At 37.0% G+C, this 21,421-nt stretch overlaps 3 protein-coding genes across 5 annotated transcripts; 2 read left to right on the top strand and 1 right to left on the bottom strand.

Moving 5' to 3' along the window:
- Positions 1–787: 787 nt before the first annotated feature.
- Positions 788–6,176, top strand: LOC113052135 (ras-related protein Rab-39B-like). Its single transcript, XM_026216479.1, has 3 exons — positions 788–1,182; positions 1,902–2,128; positions 4,564–6,176. The coding sequence occupies exons 2-3, from the start codon at positions 1,914–1,916 to the stop codon at positions 4,988–4,990; spliced, it is 642 nt and encodes a 213-aa protein (XP_026072264.1). The 5' UTR covers positions 788–1,182; positions 1,902–1,913; the 3' UTR covers positions 4,991–6,176.
- A 594-nt stretch (positions 6,177–6,770) lies between these two features.
- LOC113052136 (prefoldin subunit 3-like) lies at positions 6,771–12,622 on the bottom strand. The gene is made up of 6 exons (XM_026216480.1): positions 12,494–12,622; positions 12,077–12,201; positions 11,757–11,823; positions 11,457–11,555; positions 8,606–8,744; positions 6,771–7,546 (listed from the first exon to the last, which is right to left on the bottom strand). The coding sequence occupies exons 1-6, from the start codon at positions 12,572–12,574 to the stop codon at positions 7,470–7,472; spliced, it is 588 nt and encodes a 195-aa protein (XP_026072265.1). The 5' UTR covers positions 12,575–12,622; the 3' UTR covers positions 6,771–7,469.
- Positions 12,623–15,606: 2,984 nt separating this feature from the next.
- On the top strand, positions 15,607–20,930 carry LOC113052134 (synaptotagmin-4-like). 3 transcript variants are annotated; one of them, XM_026216477.1, is made up of 5 exons: positions 15,607–15,715; positions 15,832–15,959; positions 16,623–17,485; positions 18,562–18,682; positions 19,587–20,930. In XM_026216477.1, exons 2-5 carry the CDS (start codon positions 15,926–15,928, stop codon positions 19,895–19,897), a joined length of 1,329 nt encoding a protein of 442 aa, XP_026072262.1. In that variant the 5' UTR covers positions 15,607–15,715; positions 15,832–15,925; the 3' UTR covers positions 19,898–20,930. The 3 variants fall into 3 exon arrangements, with proteins under 3 accessions (XP_026072262.1, XP_026072263.1, XP_026072261.1); XM_026216478.1 differs by having other exon boundaries at positions 15,648–15,715; positions 15,808–15,959; XM_026216476.1 differs by having other exon boundaries at positions 15,649–15,959.
- The last annotated feature ends 491 nt before the right edge of the window (positions 20,931–21,421 follow it).

Raw genomic sequence — 21,421 nt, 5'->3', positions numbered from 1 at the left:
GCATTAAAATATTGAATGTCTATGGATATGCCTACTGGCTCCAGGTAAATTATACTTTTCGAATAATTATTTTGTGTATATGGGAATTTGCAGCAGTGACAAAAGCATTCTGTAAACAAACTCACACACTCATTTTCAGCGACACCCTGCTTGTAATAACCTACAGTTTACACCGATATGCTGTGAGCAGAATGCTTGCTAGTAAAGAAACCTAGCACGAGAGCTATTCTGTGTAGTTTATGCTATGATTTAATTAATTAAACGTGAGCACGGCATGTTTCAAAATAAAAACGTATTTAACAACCACCAATGTGAGTCCACATTTGTGCCAACTTCCGAAGTGATATTTCGGTCTACTAAAATTCGTCTTTTGTGTAACTTATGGTGTTTAAATCATACCTGTAAACAAAAATTTCAACCAGGAAAGATTGCATTTTATTTTATTATTACCTTCGTATAATGCCTGTAAAAACGTAATGTTTACTTGATGTAAAAGACTATAATTCTGCTGCTCCACAAGCGCCAAGAGTGAATTTGAGTCAATTTGCATAATCACATATATTATATTATTTCTAATATATGTGATTATATATTATAATAATATATTATTATTTTATATATTTGTATATATATACAAAACAAAAACATATACAATTATAACAAGACATCCAATATAAATAAATAAATGTTAATAATGCCAGGGGCCTCTGTTTATCTTAAGGCGCCCTTTGGCTATGAACGGATTTGCCTGTGGCTGCTATTAGGAGGATTGTGGTACTGGTGCTGATGCGGGATGAGTCAGGCTATATGATGCTTCTGCTGTCGCTTCCATTTCATCAGCAAAAAAACATCCAAACATTTCTCCATCTTCCAAGCGTGGTTCAAAAAATGACGTGGATCAAAAATCTTTGACTTTACGCGACTTTGATGCAGGCAGGGATCATTTCAACAACACGCCGACTGATCTTTAGCAACATCCAAGCAAAATAGACCGCCTACACGCGCAGTGTGGTTTGCACCTGTTTGTTTTGTTTTATGTAGAGACGAATGTTTTGTTTATTAATCGGCATGTGTGAATAGTTTATCTCCGTCATTTCATCCAGCGGTTTCTAAAGAGGCTTTAATCCTTTAAAGATTATGGAATCTGCCGTTTGGTAGCTTTGAACCGACCAAATAAAAAACGTAAGTAAAGAGCACCTAATAAGGGATCCTCTACACAAAGACAACGCTATTTTTAACAGTTGTCTGTTTTATAGATATAGAACAGAGAGTATTGGCTAGTCGTTATTTTGACAAGGCCAACGATAGTCAGCTAGTCCAGCTATCAGACGAGCCTCAGTGAAATCTCAGTAATCTAACAGGATCACACACTGTCAGTACAGGTCATGTTAACTGTTAAAGAGGTTGCATTCATTAACCTGCACATGACTTAGAATATATAAACATTAAAACATTGCATTAAAACAAATTATTATGTGTATATATTTCCATTACCGATAAACAGCATTAATTTAATTCTAAAATAGTATGCCAGTTATATAGAATTGGCTGTATATATTTGTTATATTTTACAAAAGTTTAGTGGTGGATAAAGAATAAACACCAGATCCTTATCATAACTGATGTAGGCGTTATGATCAAACTTGAATGGATGATTCAACTTCCTTCCCACACAAAACAAGTACAGAGATACTGTAACCTGCACAACACATTCTCAGAAGAGGTTTCAATCATTTTAAAGATAAATTTGCTCTATTAACTCCTTTTAGTAAACTTTTAAAGCAAGCTGACATAAAATGTGGGTGAATAAAATAAAGAATGTTTTTTTGTTTTTTTTCTGTCCTTGGAAATCATGAGATTTGGAAGCATCTAATTTACTTCTCTCCTTTTTGCTTTGACAGACCTGAGTAAACATGGAGGCAATTTGGCTTTACCAATTTCGACTGATTGTTATTGGGGACTCCACTGTTGGAAAATCGTGTTTAATTAGACGATTCACGGAAGGCCGCTTCGCACAGGTGTCAGACCCGACGGTAGGGGTGGATTTCTTCTCCCGCCTGGTGGAGATCGAACCTGGAAAACGCATTAAACTGCAGATTTGGGACACTGCAGGACAGGAACGCTTCAGGTATTGTAAATCTTTGTCTTGGGTTATGTTATATTAGACCTTTCTCATGATTCTGCATCACTGTAAATGTCCAATAATGTATTAATTGTTCATAGGGTGGATGATTTTTATTCCATAAAGATGTTTGTCTATGTAAATTATATCACTGTTTAGCTCAGAAAGATTTTTATGCAGATTGGCACATTATTTTACATATTTAATTATTGATTTTACAGTGTCAAATATGACCATGATAGGTGTTTCCATGGTATCCATGCTGATGTATTTCTCCCAGACTTGATGACAGACTGATTCACGCGTCACTGATTTTTCTTTTTTTCGCCCTATAGGTGATTCAGAGATACTGTCTATATTTATTTACTAATGAATGTAGCTCAAAGGTTTCTTTACCAAAAAAAGATTTTACAAAACTCTTACAGGAAATATAAATATTGGTGAAGCACTGCCATCTACAATGTCACAAATGTCTGACTTAAAAGTGATGTCAGTAACTCTAGAGGCCCTTAGGCATCTTTCACAGCTCAGTGCGTTCCCAGCAGTACACCTACACAAGCTCAGACCTTTCTTACAGTCTCACTCTGATGCCTTTTTACACATATTTCATCTACCTTGTTTTCATCTCTGCCTCCTGTTGCAGTTTTACATTTCCTGTTGTCTCCTTTCCTGTCATACACACATCATTTGTTTATTTCTCAGCACTTTCAAATATCATATATATCTGTCTTTCTATCTACACTCATGGCCAAAAGTTGTGTCAGTGATATAAATTTAGCATTTTGCAAAGTTTGCTGTTTAAGCTGTTTTCATTCACATTGTTTCTAAACTGAAAAGGTGAAAGTGACGTGACATACAGCCAAGTATGGTGACCCATACTCAGAATACATGCTCTGCATTTAACCCATCCAAAGTGCCACACACACAGCAGTGAACACACACCCGGAGCAGTGGGCAGCCATTTATGCTACAGCGCCCAGGGAGCAGTTGGGGGTTAAGTGCCTTGCTCAGGGACACCTCAGTCATGGTATTGCCGGCCCGAGACTCAAACCCACAACCTTAGGGTTATGAGTCAAACTCTCTAACCAATAAGCCAAACGGAGCTGAAAACTTTTGCATCTAAATGGCCTCACGTGCAAGGAAATTGCTACAAAGAATATTGCATCTGAAAGAATCATTTACCAGATCATCAAGAACTTCAAGGAGAGAGGTTCGACTGCAGTGCAGTGAAGAAGCCTTCAGGACGTCCCAGAGTGTCCAGCAAGCGCCAGGACCATCTTCTCCAGAGCAGTGAGCTACAGAATCGTGTCAGCACCAGTGCAGAGCTTGCTCAGGAATGGCAGCAGGTTGGTTTAAGAGCATCTGCACACAGTGAGGCGAAGACTTTTGGACAATGGCCTGGTGTCAAGAAGGGCACCGAAGAAGCCACTTCTCTTCAAGAAAAACGTAAAGGACAGACTGGTTTTGCAGGAACTATAAGGATTGGACAGCAGAAGACTGGTGAAAGTTATTTTCTCTGTTGAAGCTCCCTTCTGACTGTTTGGGACATCTGGAAAATCAGTTGTTTGGAGAAGAAAAGATGAGTCCTGTGTTGTGCTAACAGTGAAGCATCCTGAGACCATGTGTGGGGTTGCTTTTCAACCAAGGGATAGGGCTCTGTCATAATTCTGCTCAAAAACATTGTCATGAATAAAAAATGGTATCAAAATGTCCTGCAAGAGCGATTTCTTCCAACGATCCATGAGCAATTTGGTGATGATCCGTGCATTTTCCAGCATGATGGAGCACCATGTCACAAAGCAAGAGTGATAAAGAAGATCATTACATTGAAATTTTTATCAGTGTCCAGGCAATCCCCGGATCTCAGTCCCATGTTGGTTCTCAAAAGGTGACTGGACAAGCAAAAGTCCACAAATTGTGATCAACCCTGAGAACTAATAAGGCAAGAATGGATCGTCATCAGTCAGGATTTGGCCCAGAAGCTAATATCCAGCATACCAGAGCGAATTACAGAGATTATGAAGAACAAGGGTGAACACTGTACAGTAAATATTGATTTCTTATATTTTTTTGGCAAGAAAACCCTTTAAAACTTACAATATGCTCATTATGTTTTTCAGTATAGAAATAATCTACAATACTAAAGCAGCAATCTGCAAAACACAAAATCACTTTGGATGGAGGCAGATCTGAGCTTGCAGACAATTCTAAGAAAAATTCTGTTGAAAGATCATTGACCATTTGATTAAAAATTTAACTTTTTTTTGTTTTTACATATACATGGATGAATTGTTCACAATCAGTTCAATAGTATGCTTTCAGAAAATACATTTCATGCCTATGAAATGCTACTTTCTCACATTCAAATTTGAATTGCAATATTGCCTTCTGTGAACTATGTCATTTTAAATTCAGGAACATTATTTATTTTTTATCTTCAGGTCTATTACCAGAGCCTATTATCGTAACTCAGTGGGAGGTCTGCTGCTCTTCGACATAACCAACCGTCGCTCCTTCCAGAACGTTCACGAGTGGCTAGAGGAGGCACGCAGCCACGTGCAGCCCCACAGCATTGTCTTCTTGCTGGTCGGTCACAAATGTGATCTGGAGCCACAGCGTCAGGTCAGCCGGCAAGAGGCCGAGAAGCTAGCAGCTGCATATGGCATGCGCTACGTGGAGACTTCAGCACGCGACGCCATAAACGTGGAGAGGGCTTTTACAGAGCTAACACGGGATATATTTGAGCTGGTGAAGAGTGGGGAGATTACCATCCAGGAGGGTTGGGAGGGAGTGAAGAGTGGATTTGTACCAAACGTAGTGCATTCATCAGAAGAAGTGACAAAGGGCGATCGTCGGTGTTTCTGTTGAGTCTGTAATCAACACCCTGGTACCTATCAAACATTTGGGCCCTGGTGGACAAAAGAAACGCTTCTTCCAATCACAGGGTCAGTCTTCAACTCACTGATAATGACATCACCCCTTTCCTGCCTGCTGATTGCCTAAATGAGTCCCACTATACCACATTGTTTCACTTTTCTATACTACTTTGCTAATTTTCCTCAATCACACAATCTTGTATATGGCCAACTTGAACTGATAAGAATGGAAGCTTAGTTAAAAAATAAATACTTTTGCAGAACTCCTGCTGAAAGGCCATTCAAAAACTATATCTGCACATCTGTAATTCTTTCTATTGAGCCACAAAAGTTTGACTTCCCAAATAAAGATGTTCTGGCTTTGGACGTCTCCAATATCGAGAATAAGCTTGTTCCAAGTATCTTCTATTGGTTGTCTCATGGGAGAGATAACTGACTAACACAAGTTTTGCTTGCTGTCTTCAAAGCTGGGATACACATTTCTGTCGACTCAAAAACTTCAGACTTCAGAAACATTTGATCGCTGAAGGTGTGAAGTGTTTGATTAGTTTAGTAAAATGAAAGACAAAGGCAAGGAGATATACTGCAATATACTACATGAAGAATTCCAAGAGTGGAAAAACACATGATCTGTAATGAATCCCATATGAACAAAAAAATGTAAAAAAGGGTTTTCAATTGTAATTGAAATGGTGAGATACGGATGACACATGGTATGATAATGCATATCACCCAGATGGTAATTTTTTATGATCTAACGGAAAGATTCATAAGGGATTACTGGAAGCACATCCATGAGCCCCAGATGGATTAATACATTTGTGCATCATTTTAAAAATATTATAATTTCACTTATCACACATTGCCACAAAACGCCTCTGGTGCTCACCAGAATTACAAAGAAACCTTAACCTGTTGTAGTTATGTACATCTTTTACACCTTTTATCCCAAAGAGTGTTTCTGAGTGTTACAGCCTGAGATTGTACTATCTAATGTGAAAAAGAAAGCTCTTCCCATAGGTTTTCTAACTGAAGTGAGGGCCATTGACCTTTCACACGTTCACATAAGACATCTCCATCTATAGAGCTTGTATCGCCACATATTTAACCCTAACTTTATTCATCTATAACATCTTTACTTTTTTAAATGACTTGCTCTTCACTTTTACTTCTACAAAATATATATATATATATATATATATATATATATATATATATATATATATATATATATCCACTATGTTTCTCAAAATCAAATCGGAGAATATGTGTCTATACAGTTCATAACAGTGCAAAACTGGCTGAGTTGTTAATCTTTTACATTATTGGATAACATGAAGCCATTTCAAAACATGGCTGAGACAGGGTCTCAGGGAAGAACCAGAGGATTTTGGATTGGGTTGACCACTTGCTCGCTATGTAAGCTTTTTGTGGCTGATGTGGATTTGCAAAGACTGGCTGTACAAACACTACTGATTCTGTTTCAGTGATTTTGAGACACCCTGTACCTCTTTATCAAGGGAACATGAAATGTACTAAAGATTAAAGTAACATGTTAAAAATGTTCTGGTTGCTTATTATAACTTGATTAACATTCCACCCCTGACCTGTTGGAATTAAGGGTCATTTTACAGTTAAATTATGATATTATCAGTACAGCAGTTGCGTTGCTGCAAGAAAATATAATTGAAAGGCAATAGAAGATCAAGACACCATTAGTAGTTTCAGTAGTGCACAAGTGATTGTCATAGAAAGAAAGAAATTGATGGAACTGCAGGCACATATTTAATTAGTTGTATTAATCTCAATCACTGTCAGAAGCTCAATCAGATCAGGAATTATAAAAAGCTGATTAAACGCAGATTAAAAACACAGACCATTTCATCGATTTTGTGCCTTTTCCCAAATTGCTTCATTATCTGTTCAGTGTTTAATGGCTACAATGTGACAAATAAGTACAGATGAAGGACAAGAGATGAAAAAACTGACATCAGAGAAGGAAGTGTTAAGAAAAGGGAAGTAAAGGAGAAGAGAGGGTGATAAATTAAACCGGATGTCCCCCTGATATTGTGCATGCTGGATTTTGACAACGATCTCTGCAAGGTCTGGCAAGAAAAATTACACAGAAAGAAATTTGAGGCCCATAGTAGTTTAAACAGTTTTGATTTAACAGAACTGAAATTTCATATGTTTCCCAAACAACAAATCAGAGGAAAAAAAGAGCACAGAGGAAGACAAATGTGTAGAACCAGTGGAGAGAAGCCCCCTCTGAAACAGATAATAATCCATCATAAAAAAAGAAAACTACCATTATTAATTTTGTTTGATGTTTTTCACCTTTTTACTTGAAAAAATACTTTAAAAAGTAATAAATCAATAGATAACAGTTGGTGTTGGTACAAACAGATACATGGGGGGTGAATTTTCTGATGCGGAAGGAATTCGGGTGGGACCAAACTAGGCCTCCTCTTCTAGGACCGCTCAGCAGATTTAAGGAGGTTGTCTTTGCTCCTTCTTTTGACATCCCAATTGTAAACACGTGCCATATCTGTGAGAGTAGTGGTTAAGGTGGATCTGAAAAAGTTGGCAAGTATTTCCTTACACTGAAATTAAAAAGAACATTACACTTTGATGACACAAGAGTCTTCAAGAAATCTTTCACAAACAGATCCGAATAGGTGGAATGGTCTGTATCTGATTTAACCAAAGAGTCCTTCCTTGAAGGAAATCTACAGATGCCGAACAAATGTCTGACTAACCATTAAAATACACAACAGTTTGCAGAGGCAGTGAATGTGATCTGAATTTTGATGAGGAATGTTCCACATGATTCACTCGTTGATCGCATAAACACACATACATAAATATCTGCACTTTTCCACCAAAATAGTGCTGGTGTTGGAGCCGGAGCATAACTTCATCTCTCTCACAACTGGCTTTAATGTTAAATCTAAACAAGATTCATTAATACAGAGTCAATAACAAGCAACAAAAGGAAATGTCTCAATGCTCTCCACATCAAAAAATTGAAATACTGACCATTTTAATCTCTTTCAGATACATTACCGTTCAAAAGTTTGGGGTCAGTAAGCTTTTTTTTTTAAAAGAATAATATATTACGTGTTCATTTGAGAAAAACTAACAAAAATACATTTATAATGCTACAAAAAATTCAATTAATTTCAAATCAGTGCTGTTCTATTAATCAAAGAATGTTTCCACAAAAATATTATTAAGCAGCACTACTGTTTTCAACATTGATGATGATTGGAAATGATTTTGAGCCAGATCATGTAACAGAGAAGATTGTAGTAATGGCTGCTGAAAAATCAGATTTGTCATCAATAGATTATATAAAAAAAAAAAAAAAAACTTTAAATTGTAATTATATTTTTCAAAAACACTTTCAATGTATTTTTTATTTATATATTAAAAAATCTTGCCAGCCCCCAATTTTTTTTAATGGTAGAATATATGTTTGACAAACTCATTTTCAACAAAGACAATTATTTGAAAAAAATAAATAAATAAATAAAAAAGGATTATATGTATGTATGCGTGTATATATAACACACACACACACACACTTGCCATGGTTTAAGGATACTGACTTCGGTGGTTGTGAACTGGTCTCTAAGGAAGTCCAGGTCCTCTTCCAGAGAGTCCAGATTCCGGGAAGCTGTAGCAAAGTTTTTCTCCAACAGCGCCTGGGCCTCATCAATATCATACTCCAACATGACATTAGCCTGGCACACAAACACAAAAACCACAGCTGTAAGATAGTTTGTCTTTATATCAATTAAGCTCAATAAGCTATTTGAGTGTTTGTCATTTAGCATAAATATTGTATCCAAGCTAGGGACTTTTAGGGACCAATTTTTTCTTTCTTTCTTTTTTTTTTTCCACAGAATGAGTCCGATACTTTCAGTTTTGATACTTGCCGATACGAATATTTTCACAGTATTATTTTTTTTATATATATTGGGTAGAGAAACTAAATAATAATAATATGAATCATGTTAAGCAAACACATATTTCTTAATTATACCTGTTAAAATGTATTGTATAAGCTTTCATTACTTTCACTGTTAATTTTAAAGGTAAATTTTTAATTTGCTCCATTGCAGCAGCTCATTACTGTAATCACACAACGTTTTCCTAAAATAATGCAGGGAACCACTTGTTATACATTATACGAGTATGTATACTATTTTGGTGATGTAATTTGCGTCATGTGCACTGTACGTGGCCTTTAAAGCGCGCAAATGCATACGCTAATGGAGCAACGGCAATCAGGTTCATGCAACAGAAGTGCGCGCTCTCTGACTCACTCTCACATCCTGCCTCTCCTTACCATAAAATAACTTTAGTAACTTGCGCATTTTACTTCATTGAAATAGCCGATCGAACTACAAACTTTCCAGAGATATTCACTCGACAAGCTTGCGCATCTTTGCCGCCACATGCAATGCTTATCAGCTCTTGCACATCCACTATACAGGCATGGATACTGAAAGTTTAACATTATATTAATTACTTGAATGTACTTAACAAACATCCTTAATCTCTAATATCTCCGTTCTACTTTCTGGTGATCTTTTATCTGGGTTTCCTTTTCTGGACACAGCTCTATTCACGCGCTGTGTGGTATCCGCTTTTGTGTGACTCTTTAGTTCTCAAGTTCAATTTGGACTGAATTTCCAATTTCCAACTAAGGTGTTACAAAACCAAATGTAATTCAAAAGTACAGACTAACTATAGACAGGTATGTGATACACGGCTAATCATGCAAACACTTTCATCAGTTCAAGAGGAGCACAAGCTGTACAATCCCCTACCTACCCTCCTACAACACAACTGAGCTGCACAATAGTTGTGCAGACACGTATGCTTTATGTAGGATTCAGTTGAAAAATTGGTTAAATAGTACTCCGATTTGTCAACATTAGAATTTTATATTTGTTAGCTATCCAATTATTGATCGTATCTTGTTTGTATTTAGCAAAAGTTAGCAAAATTGCAAAAACTACAGGCAGTAAAAAGCAATGCTTTGAACATTTAAAATGCCAAAACAGTAATATTTTCAAAGTTAGAAGTGTTTCTCATTGAATCAGGCCGGTGAATAAAAAAATAAAAATACAACAATTAGAATTAGAGGCCTTTCCGATATATCGTTCAGCTGATATTATTGGTATCGGCGAATATGCTGAATATATATATATTTTTTTTTTACCAAACATATAACGCAGATTAAATGCTTCTGAATGGTATAATTACTTAGTTTGTCCAGCAGAGTACGCTCCACGTCGAGTATGTTTGCTACTGGTGACCCACTGTAGTGTAGAGATGCGCGGATGAGCTCAAACTTCATCCGAGTCTGCTGCTTCAAATGATCTGCCCACCACTCAACCGCACCAATATTTGATTGTCTAATTCTTATGCTGGGTACACACCAAAAGATAATCGGGCTAATTTTGGGCCAATTTCCCCCTTCTAACAATCCTAGTTATGTCCCGATTATCTTGATGGTTCTAGAGATTTTTTATCAGATGTTCCCTTGGTGTGAGATGTGTTAAGAGCGTCTGAACCTGATCGGAAGAATGTCGGAGCCGCACCGATCGTGAATAATAAATATTCAATGTTTAATATTTACGATCAGAAATCCTGATGTGTGGGGGTAACCCTGAAGACAAACCCACGCAAACAATATCCAATCAGAAAGCGAGATGATGGAAGACTGAAGCAGTCATGGCGCAGTACAAAGTGAAATTGATGTTGGCAGCAGAGATGGAGGATCAGCTTGTTCATTTGTGGCAACAGCACGAATTTTAAACAACGTGTCGTGTACAAAATCATTCCAAACACTATCATTGCAGTTTCTTCCTGCATATCATCCGTCATGCTTATTCTGAAGTCTCGCAGGATTTTGCGAGATTTCTTGTGTTCACAGTCGAGACTCTTGTTGAAAATCTGTTTGTGTGTTGTGTGCTGTCTTTTTCACATCATGGCACACCACACACTATAGGAGCAAAACGTTTTTTTTTGTTTTTTTATCCTCATGTCTGGGGTCTTTCACATTTTGAAAATCTTATAAGATGTAAAAAATCTTTTGGTGTGTACCCAGCATTAGTTTTGCTTGATGATATGGATGAATGGATGGCTCATTTTTAAAAGCAGATTCAGTGACGTTAGAAAGGCACATGTCTGCACCGCATTAAAGCTGGTATTACAGCCACCAGAGCTGATTGCAGCCAAAAGTTTGGACAAACAAATGGGACATGTGTCCAAACTTTTCACTATATTGTACTACAATAAAGCCTAGAAAAGCACTTGATTTTATCTGTCTGCAAATCATCTGTTTCTGTAGATGTAACAGGTGGTTAAGAGAGTAAATGTGATCATTTTTTTGTTTTTCATGTTAACTATTAATACAATGAAACACAGTAGTCAACACTTACCCCAAGCCACAAACACACTTTATCTGTGGGTGGGACAGAGGCCTTGCAATAGACGTTATCAGCCAAAAGAAAGTGTGTCTCCATGGGATCTGTAGTGTCCTGTGATTGGACGTGCATAAATAAGAACAGGAAAACAGAAAATTAAGAGATGAGACAAAGTGTGAGAGGTAACAATAATTAAAAAGTACACTAATTTAAAAGCAACATTTTAAGGCATTAGAGAGTCGATATCTGATTTGCTTCTATCCAGCCATTTGCTTATATGAATATATGGGAAGTAAAGAATTGTGAAAGGCTCACCTTCTTTTTCTGCATGTGCCGTAGGATTTCTAATGTCTGTTTGATTTGTGGGATCTGGCTTTTCAACCTTAGCAAAACAGAATAAAAAAAAAATATCAGTCAAGTAGAATTAGCGACGATATTTTGTGTACTCTGGGTTATGAAAAAATGAAGCAGCAAATCGCTGTTTATTTGTTCCTTATAACAAAAGAACAACCCTAGTCGACAATGGTGCAAGGAAACCGGTAGAGACATATGTATAGGAGGAGCATCCTTTAGCATTGACACAGGAACGGATTATAGAACAGAATTCTACAGCATAGAACAGATCATAACCAAACCTGAGTTTCTTCTGAGCCAGATTGAGCTCCATATATTTATATTTCTGATACTGTTCATCCAGCTTCCTCAGCACGGCGTCTGCTGTGTCATTGCCCGGCTGCTTCATGAAGGCATCCACATCTTCCTACAGAACCACAGTTACAGTTCACATCTCATTAACGACATCTTATGGGCTTCCTTAATTAATTACATCATATGAAGTACTTAAATACTGGTTAATCGTGTGTTATCTGTCACCCAACGCTCAGTGCACATTCAAGACATGAGCAAGCAAAGCCTGCAGCCTTATAAGGAGAAGAGCAGGGCTCTCTACTTAAGAAAGCCGTTTAAAGACCAACACAACAACAAACTGTTTTTACGAGAAACTATCGAAAACACAGATGAGAAAATTAGCTATATTCCATATTCCCACTGACCACAAATATTGCTTCTGGGATTCCGAGGTGTTTTTTCTTATTTGCAGCTCCTGCATTGCCAGTCTCTATGGTCGTCGCCATTTTGGAGAGACTTACGGCTCTTCCTCTTTACGCACGCGCCCGCTGCTCTTACGCACGAGCGCTGCATGCATAATAAAAGTGAAAGGCATCTCTCACTCTCTAACGCTGAGCCACTGATGTCTTTTGAGGGTCAACCGATGTTTTATTCTGGTTATTATCTCATTAAATGTGTTTTAATGTTATGTAAGTTCAAATTCTGATGATTTTGTAGAACTTGAGTTAGCAAATCACCCAGCAGATGTCAGTGTCGCCCAAACGAGCCAGAGAAAAAGCGCGAGGCGCTGGCCATGACGCATGCAGTTGATGATGTGATCTCATAAATTTAGGGTTGGCATGAAAAAGTAGATAAATAAAATGGTTTGATTTTAAATTATATTGAGTCATCCCTCTGTTCTGCATACATAAACGATGCAATTCAACAGAACGTCAGAAACGAGTGTTTAATGATGGGGGAGCGAGGACGAAAGCAAGATATGTGAAAAATGAAAATGTAAATCATTAATTAAATCGTAAAAATGTAAAATTAAAACAAATCATTTTAAAATAGCATCAGTCAAAATAAAATACGTAGTAAAAAATTTACGTTTTTTAAATGTTTGCCTGCATGTCGTCATGTGACCATTAACTGTAGGCTAATATGCAGATGTGAGCTTTCATTTTATTATTAAAATATTTATTTTAAAATCTCAGTGCTAATTTAAGTAAATATATTAGGTGAGAGGGGTTTGGCTGACAAACAAAAACAAAAAAGTCTTCCAAAGACAAAATAATACATGATTAAATAAAAAAAAAAAAATTCACGTGTTCATCAGAAGCTGATGTTGGTTAATGTTGATATGCTAAGAAACCCAAATGTAAAAGACGAAAAAGAGAAATTAGGGAAAATCAATAAATTATAATAAATTATAAATAATTTATTGCTATTGTGTGAATTACATGTAATCAGTAAAAAAGTAACTATAGTCTGATTCAGAGAATTTTAAAATGTAATTTAATTCATTTTTGGAATAATTATGTAATACAGATTACATGTGCTCTGCATGTCTAAAGGTAAATTAAAGCTGTAACACATCCTAAAGTTTATATTTCAGTATAAAAGTAAATCATGTTTAAATGTCAAGAGTTTCTTTGAGGACGAAAGTAACACTTGTTACTTTAGTCTCGCTACAGTGACAAGTGTTTCTTTTGTCCCACTGCTAATGAGATGAGTTTCTGTGTGTTGCGGCTCAAATTAAAATGTTTATGTCATATTATACCAACAGAATATGCCAAGATGGAGGATCAGAATCATAGACAGAGGTCTGAATCAGCCAGATGTTTATGAAAGGGCGTTTCTGGACATAACAGTCAGGAATATGTCAACATTTATTCACTCAATCTGTTTCCATTTACCTTAGTACCATTTAGGTTTTAGACATATAGCTTTTCCACCTCCACCTATGAATTTGAAGAGTTTCCATCCAGATGTTTTTATGCACGTTTTGAATTTACACATAAAAACAACTGGATGGAAACTACTGTTACATGATGTTGAGAATTTATATTATGCTAATTTAACTACATTTAAATGTTCATATTGTTGAAAAAATGTTTTATAAAATGGACTGACATTGCCAATAAATCAAATATTCTAAACAATAAAAATTTGTACTCCCGGGTTACTTTTGAAACATTTGATTAAACTGAAATTTCAAATGAAAATGTAATTTAATAATTTTTTGCAAAGATAAAGGAAAAAAATATGTCAGTATGGTTGCAGTTACATATAAACAAAGTCATAGTCATGTGTTGTATATAAAACCAAGAGTAACACTTACTTCTGACCCACCTATGTGTTACTTTCATCCCAACTGGTGGAGTCGAATGTAACAATGTGGAACTTATGTTCAAAGTGAAATTATACTGAAGTCATTCTACATTTGTACAATATACTACCTGGTATTGATAGACCACACTTGAGATATTGACCACAGATCTAAAAAAATATCTCTGTCTAAAACACTATCAAGATATAAGCAAATTATTGCATAAACATGAAAGTGCTTTTATCTGTAAAAGAACAGTTTCATTGATACATTTCCCACACCACAATAAAACTGATACCATTCTAAAATGAAGTAGATGTGTCTGATGTGGAGTCAGTGTACACGCCAAATATTTTTGCTAATTAGTGTTTTTTTTTTTTTTTTTTTTTTTTTGAATGCTGTTAATATTTTTTTTTTAATGCTCAGCTAATGCAACACTGAAAATACAAAAATAAAAATGTAAAAAATTCTGGAAAACATATGTTGTTACAATAACACCAGATTTTACATCTGTCCCTCACAGCCTGGTTTTCTTGCACAAAAATGAAATAGAATGTGTACCCTGACTAAAGTCAATGGTAGTTTTGCTAATCAAAAGGCTACTGATTGAGTCAGAGAGTGAGCTATGAGCCTTGCCCTTGAGCATATATTGCTTCAGGCTAAAATTACTATAAATTCTGCAACATGGAAGACTGTGTTCAACCAATCTGCTTACCTGCAAAATAGTTTGGTTGCTAATAGAGTAGCTGGAGCTTCTGTTGATTGTTTTAAATTGTATTTTTTATATATATGAATAGGAACTAAGAGAGTCAGTAGATTAAAATAATAAAATCAAATTTGTGATTCCATATGTTTTAATGTTTGTGTGCTTCAATAAAAAAGCAGAGATTACAATCTTTGTTGATTAAACACAGACTCCCTGCATATAAAATACAACTTCAGATTAATAATGAAAGCTTTTTATTACCCACGTTATTATGATCAAATGTCACTTCCAGGAAACATAAAAAAGTTAATTTACTAATCGTTTCAAATAGTGTGATGGGCCTGTGATTTGTGAACCTGTGTGCACTTTAACAAATAAAATTAAGAGTCATCAGCTCAGTCCTTCCCGTTAACAAAACCACAACAAAGACCATATCACCTGGACCTCTTCAGATAGCACAGACACCATAAACCCTGGGCATTCACAATGATTAACAGGAGTGTGTTCGGTATCAGTGCTCAGGGCAGTTGGTCAGAAGTGCGTCAGAAGCGATGAACTCACCGGAGGGGAGGGGACTGGAGAGGCGTCGCTTGTCAGACTTATAGCGCAGAGAGTATCAGCACTGGGCGGGTGAGGAAAATCTTGCTTATTCTGTTTTATTTTAGATAAAAACAAGAAACAGGCTTAAATTTTTAATCTACTACAACCATTAAATTATTCAGTCTTGTGTCTCTCTCCGCCTGAAGCCAAAGACGGGCGAGTTTAACGCGCAGTGAAGAATCGTGAGAGGCAGCGCGAGCCAAAGCATCTTTTCAGGACCTTGGACAGAGCGCGTGCACAATGGCACCACTGACGACAGAAGAAGCACATATAGGTGAGTAAATAATAGTTTTTTGATCGTTTTCGGTGAACAAATCGTATTTGTGAATTGTTGTTATATTTTTGGAAACGTGGCTCAGCAACAGTATCGCAGCGTTTCCCTGATGCGCGAGCATAACAGGCGCGTGCTCTAGTCTAGCTTATGACATCACTAGTGTATGAAAATGTTTGAAACGCGTTAGAATGTTTGTCTGAAGCTTTCGGTGATAACGTTAGTCATAGAAGAGTATTTGATTTGTTTTCTGAGAGGAAGACAAAACGCTGACAGGGCACCTTAGCTTATTGACTGGAGAGGTGCTGCACCCACCACGAAAACGGACATTTTCGGATTCACAGACACTACTGAACTGCACTCGAAATATACAGTTCTATGTAAATGATATAATAGTAATCTCTGACACGATTTATCAGAAAGTGCCCTCTGAGACCTTGTTTGGGAACGAAAGACTGCCATTATTTTTATTTTGGGTGTCACATTGTTATGTTATAGCTGCTGACATCATCAACACAGATGCAAATAACTTTATAAGATCTATGTAATATTTTCCTGGTTGAAGGTATTTTAATATGTCACGGCAAAAGTAAGTCTACATACATCTATAAAAGAAGTAAATAAATGATTGATTTTCTTTCTCAATTGTCCTGTTTTATTCATTAGTGGAGGTTCCTGTGAGCGTGGCGGTGGTGAGTGTGTTTGGCCTGGTCTTCAGCGTCTCCATCTTTGCATGGATTTGCTGTCAGCGCAAAGCCAACAAGGCTAGCAACAAGACCCCACCCTATAAGTTTGTCCACATGCTGAAGGGGGTTGACATCTATCCTGAGAGTCTGAATGGAAAGAAGAATTTCGGAGGAGAAAAGACATCAGAAGCCAATGGAAAACAGACCCTCAGTCCCAGCAGTGGACGGCCAGAGCTCCATCTGGACCTGGAGAAACGAGATCTTAATGGGAACTTCACTTCCAAGCCACCAACCCTCCAACTCAAAGTGCGTAGTTCCCCAGACCTGGACATCCCATCTCTTCAGGCTGGTTCTGGGCCAGGTGATAATCAGGAGGCTAGCACTCCAGAAAGCATTCTGTCCAGTCAGACACCAACACCGGCTGTGGAGAAATCTCAGGACAAAGAGGGTGGCCTCGGAACCCTCCACTTTTCGGTTGAGTACAACTTTGAGAAGAAGGCTTTCATGGTTCACATTAAGGAGGCACATGGATTGTCTCCCACGGATGAACAATCATTGACCTCTGACCCCTATATCAAGCTGACCTTGCTGCCTGAGAAGAAGCACAAGGTGAAGACACGTGTTTTGAGGAAGACTCTTGACCCAGTCTTCGACGAGACCTTCAGCTTCTATGGAATCCCATATGCACGGGTTTCCCAACTGGCTTTGCATTTCATGGTGCTGAGTTTCGACCGCTTTTCACGAGATGAAGTGATCGGAGAGACCCTCGTTCCTCTGACGGACATTAACCTGTCTGAGGGGCGCATCCTCATGAGTCGAGACATTATTAAAAGGAACGTCAAGGTAAGAATAGCTTTAATTATATGTCTTTTGATGAAATGTTTCACACAATACATACTACAAAATATGCATACATATACATGTATATATAAGAACTGTTTATAACAACCAAGTTTTATATATATATATATATATATATATACATGAGTATAATATGGAAGCAAATGCATGTACCTTTGGAAGAGTTGGCAGAATTTAGTTTTTTTTTTTTTTTGGTCTTAACACACCCGTCCCAGCTCATGCGACTGTATAGACAGTCAGTAGTTGGTCGTGCTTACTGCGGACAGTCAATGACATTCCCAGGCCTGGAAAAAGAGACAATTAATGGTATCGGTTTATCCACTGGGTCAATAATCTTTGCCATCCATCTTAAGGCCCAAAGGTTGTAAATTTTTAATTGACCCACTAATGGACCACACATGACTCTATTTTTTCTGCTTTTACAGACTGACTCCATATATTTAGGCTGATAGAACTAACCTTTTAGCAATTTTCTTGTCACATTTAATGCCCTTCTAAATGTATAAACAAAAACTTTGATACAAACTGAAAGCCCACTTACCTTATTAAAAGAATAGTGAACAGAATAGTAACAGTAAGTCATAATCTTTGACAAAATCTTGTTTTGGCAACACAATTTACTGTGATGCACATACAGTAAGAATTCACTCCATTTGAGCTGAAAGGGAAGCTATTATCTTTCACTGGTGACTGCGGCTGCATATAGTTAAACACACATAATTATGCCTCATTGGTTGAGAGACGTTCCAAGTCATCGCCGTGGCAGCAGCAGAACCCCGCTGATGTGTTGCCAAGGCAACATGTTGCCGTGTTCACACATAACTGGAGTCATGCATTGGTGTTGTGCCAAGGGAATGATTCACAGTCAGTTTCTCGTAACATTAATGCACTTAGAAGTTGTCTTCTCTTACTTGCTCAGGGTTAGTTTCCCAAATGTGAAATTATAAAAGAAATTTAAAAAAAGAAAAAGTTTTGGGCTTTGTGATGTTAATTGTGTCCAGACCAGACAAAAACATAAATAAATGTCTTTCTTTTTTCATCTTTATCTGTAATGTTAGAGGAGTGCTGGTCGAGGAGAGCTACTTCTGTCCCTGTGTTATCAGTCAACCACAAGTACTCTGACTGTGGTGGTACTGAAAGCCCGCCATCTGCCCAAGACTGACTCCAATGGACCCTCAGGTGAGATCAGATAGAAGCTGTCTTTTTTTGGAAAAACAATACTTATGGAGGGAAATAATAATAATAACTGCAGTTTACATTTTGATTGTTTCATTTGAATGAAGTTAGATTGTTTTAATATATCAATAACAATACCAATTCATATTAATTCAAGTAATAATAATATATTGTCACACATGTTGGTGTGTAAATGAAACGTATGAGGAAGAATATATATCTAAAGAGTTCTTTTAATGATCACGGGAGAAAAAGGGCACATCCAACACAAATCTTCAAACATTAGGAACAGAACAGGAACAGAAAGTCCATGACTGTGACATATATACATTTAAATAATATTAGATCATCCTGTGTTCTCCTTGAAAATTTGCCAAGGACCCTACCCTTGGTTGAGAACCTCTGATCTTTTTTTTATTATTATTATATATTATATATTATTAGTACCAGTATTATTTTAGCACCACTGAGGTACTGCCAAAGTTTTCATTCATATTTAGCCTTTTTAATTTTTTATATTTTCCATTTTAATTGTATTTGTTTTTGTAATTTTATTGTTTTATCATTTTTATTCATTTTCTGTCTACATATAATTATTTCAGTTTATCAGTTATTTTAATACGTCAAGTAAAACTAAATAAAAGTGATACATTTTTAAATTAATAATATATTTTTACACATTTGTTTAATTTTACATTTATTTAATTTCAAGTAATCGTTGTTTTTTTATGGTTTCAGTTTGGTCAAACATAATAACCATGATTAACATTTCTTAAGCTGTATTGTCCATTCACAAAACAATTTGTCCAGCAGGGGTGTGATCTCCCACTGCATAATGTATCTTTTCCTGAAGTATTGATTTCTGTCTCACTCTGTATATTTCTCTTCCTCCCGTCTTTTTTTTTAGACCCTTATGTAAAGGTAAACCTGTTCCAGGGGAAGAAGCGAGTGTGTAAGAAGAAGACACACGTGAAAAAGTGCACCCCCAACCCCGTCTTCAACGAGCTCTTCGTTTTCGACCTGCCCTCGGAAGGTGGCCTGCGAGACACCAGCGTGGAGCTCCTCCTGCTGGACTCCGACAGGATGTCCCGTACACCTGTCATTGGCCGGCTCCTCTTGGGCACCTCGTCCCCTGGCACTGCTGGCGAGCACTGGCGCGAGATCTGTGACCACCCGCGGCGACAGATCGCGAAGTGGCACGCGCTGTCCGAAGACTAGCTCTGTTGGGTCCCATGCCCACAGATGCCCAGGAACTGTAATCAGAAATTCATAGTTGAGTGTGCAGGATTTGAACTGTGGACTTAACGCGAGTAATGTCTTCTGTCAATCAGCTGATCTCATACAATTCATATCATTGGGGCGGGGCTTCTTCTAAAGGGGGAGGCACCATCTGAACCCTGCCAATTAATGATTCCAAAGACTGTCTCAGATGCCCGATGCCGCTTTTTCTTCATGCTTCATTCAAAACCTGATCGATCACCACTTTGTGCAGTACCGAATGTCATGTTGCTATTGCTGTTCTTCTCTACCCACTGATAATAATAATCCATTATGCGATAAAATTAAAGAAAATCCTGGTAATGTGATGATGATGTAAATTAACCGAATGATCTGTTTTATTTTTTAAAAGATGCTTTTATCTTATGTTTATTCAGATGTTAAAATTCATTTATTTTCTTCCTTTTATACTTGATTTCTCGACATTGGTTCGTTGTTGTGTTTTTTGCCTGAGGTTTTTGAATGTTAACAAGGTGTGGAAGCAGCCTAAATTAGGCACAAACATGCAGAGACAGATGTGTTAATGCAGGACGACTGCACAAACTGACCAGGACCGCATGCAGCGTGTGTGTGAATGTGAGCGTGTGTGCATGTGTCTGTCTGTGTGTCTATATAAATGTGTATGTGTGTTAGTTCAGTTCCAGTGGAGTATGAGACAGAATGTTGTTTTCTTCACTGTGAGCACAACGGTGGAAGTGATGTATTTGTGTATTACTATAAAACATCCAATTCAGAGAAAGAAATATAGTATGTCTCCTATGTCAATTAGCTAATCTTTATTCATTACATCTGATGGAGCAATGTCCATTTTAATGTTATTTACTGTGTTAGGAAGTCTGAGTCAGAGGTTTTACGTCACAGTCAAATCAATGCTAGTGATTAGCATTAGTGAAAAAGAGAGCGATGATGTAATGTACATACATGTAATATTTTCTCGGGAAACAAGCTGCCAATCTACTTTTTTTGGTTTGTTTTTAATAAATTAAAATACTTTTATTCCACAAGAATGCATTAAAGGGATCACAATTAGCAGTAAAGCCATTTATAATATTACAAGAGATTTCTTAGAATAGAATCCTGAAAAAAGTTTTATAATAATATTAAGCAGCACAACCATTTTCATTGCTCTGATTATAATAATAAATGTTTCTTGAGCACCAAATCAGCGTACTAGAATGGTCTCTGAAGTATCATGTGGCACTAAAGACTGCAACAAAGGCTACTGAAAATTCAGCATTGCATGAATCAACTAAAGTATATAAACAATTACTTTAAACTGTTTTTGGTGAACAGAAGATTTCATTTAATGCTATATTTTCCTCCCTCCTTTTTTCTTAATTGAAGGCAGTCATCAAAGTTAAAGTCCATTGGTTAATGACATCAAAAGAACTCTATCCTCACAAAACCTGTGGGGGGGGCTGCCAAGGCTTGGAATGTCAAAAAGGCCCAGAATGTTCTGTTTCT

The sequence above is a fragment of the Carassius auratus genome, chromosome 32 (genome assembly GCF_003368295.1).
Source record: "Carassius auratus strain Wakin chromosome 32, ASM336829v1, whole genome shotgun sequence".
Classification (NCBI taxonomy): domain Eukaryota; kingdom Metazoa; phylum Chordata; class Actinopteri; order Cypriniformes; family Cyprinidae; genus Carassius; species Carassius auratus.
Note: the sequence above shows the minus strand (reverse complement) of the source record. Positions and strands in the feature narration are given on the sequence as shown.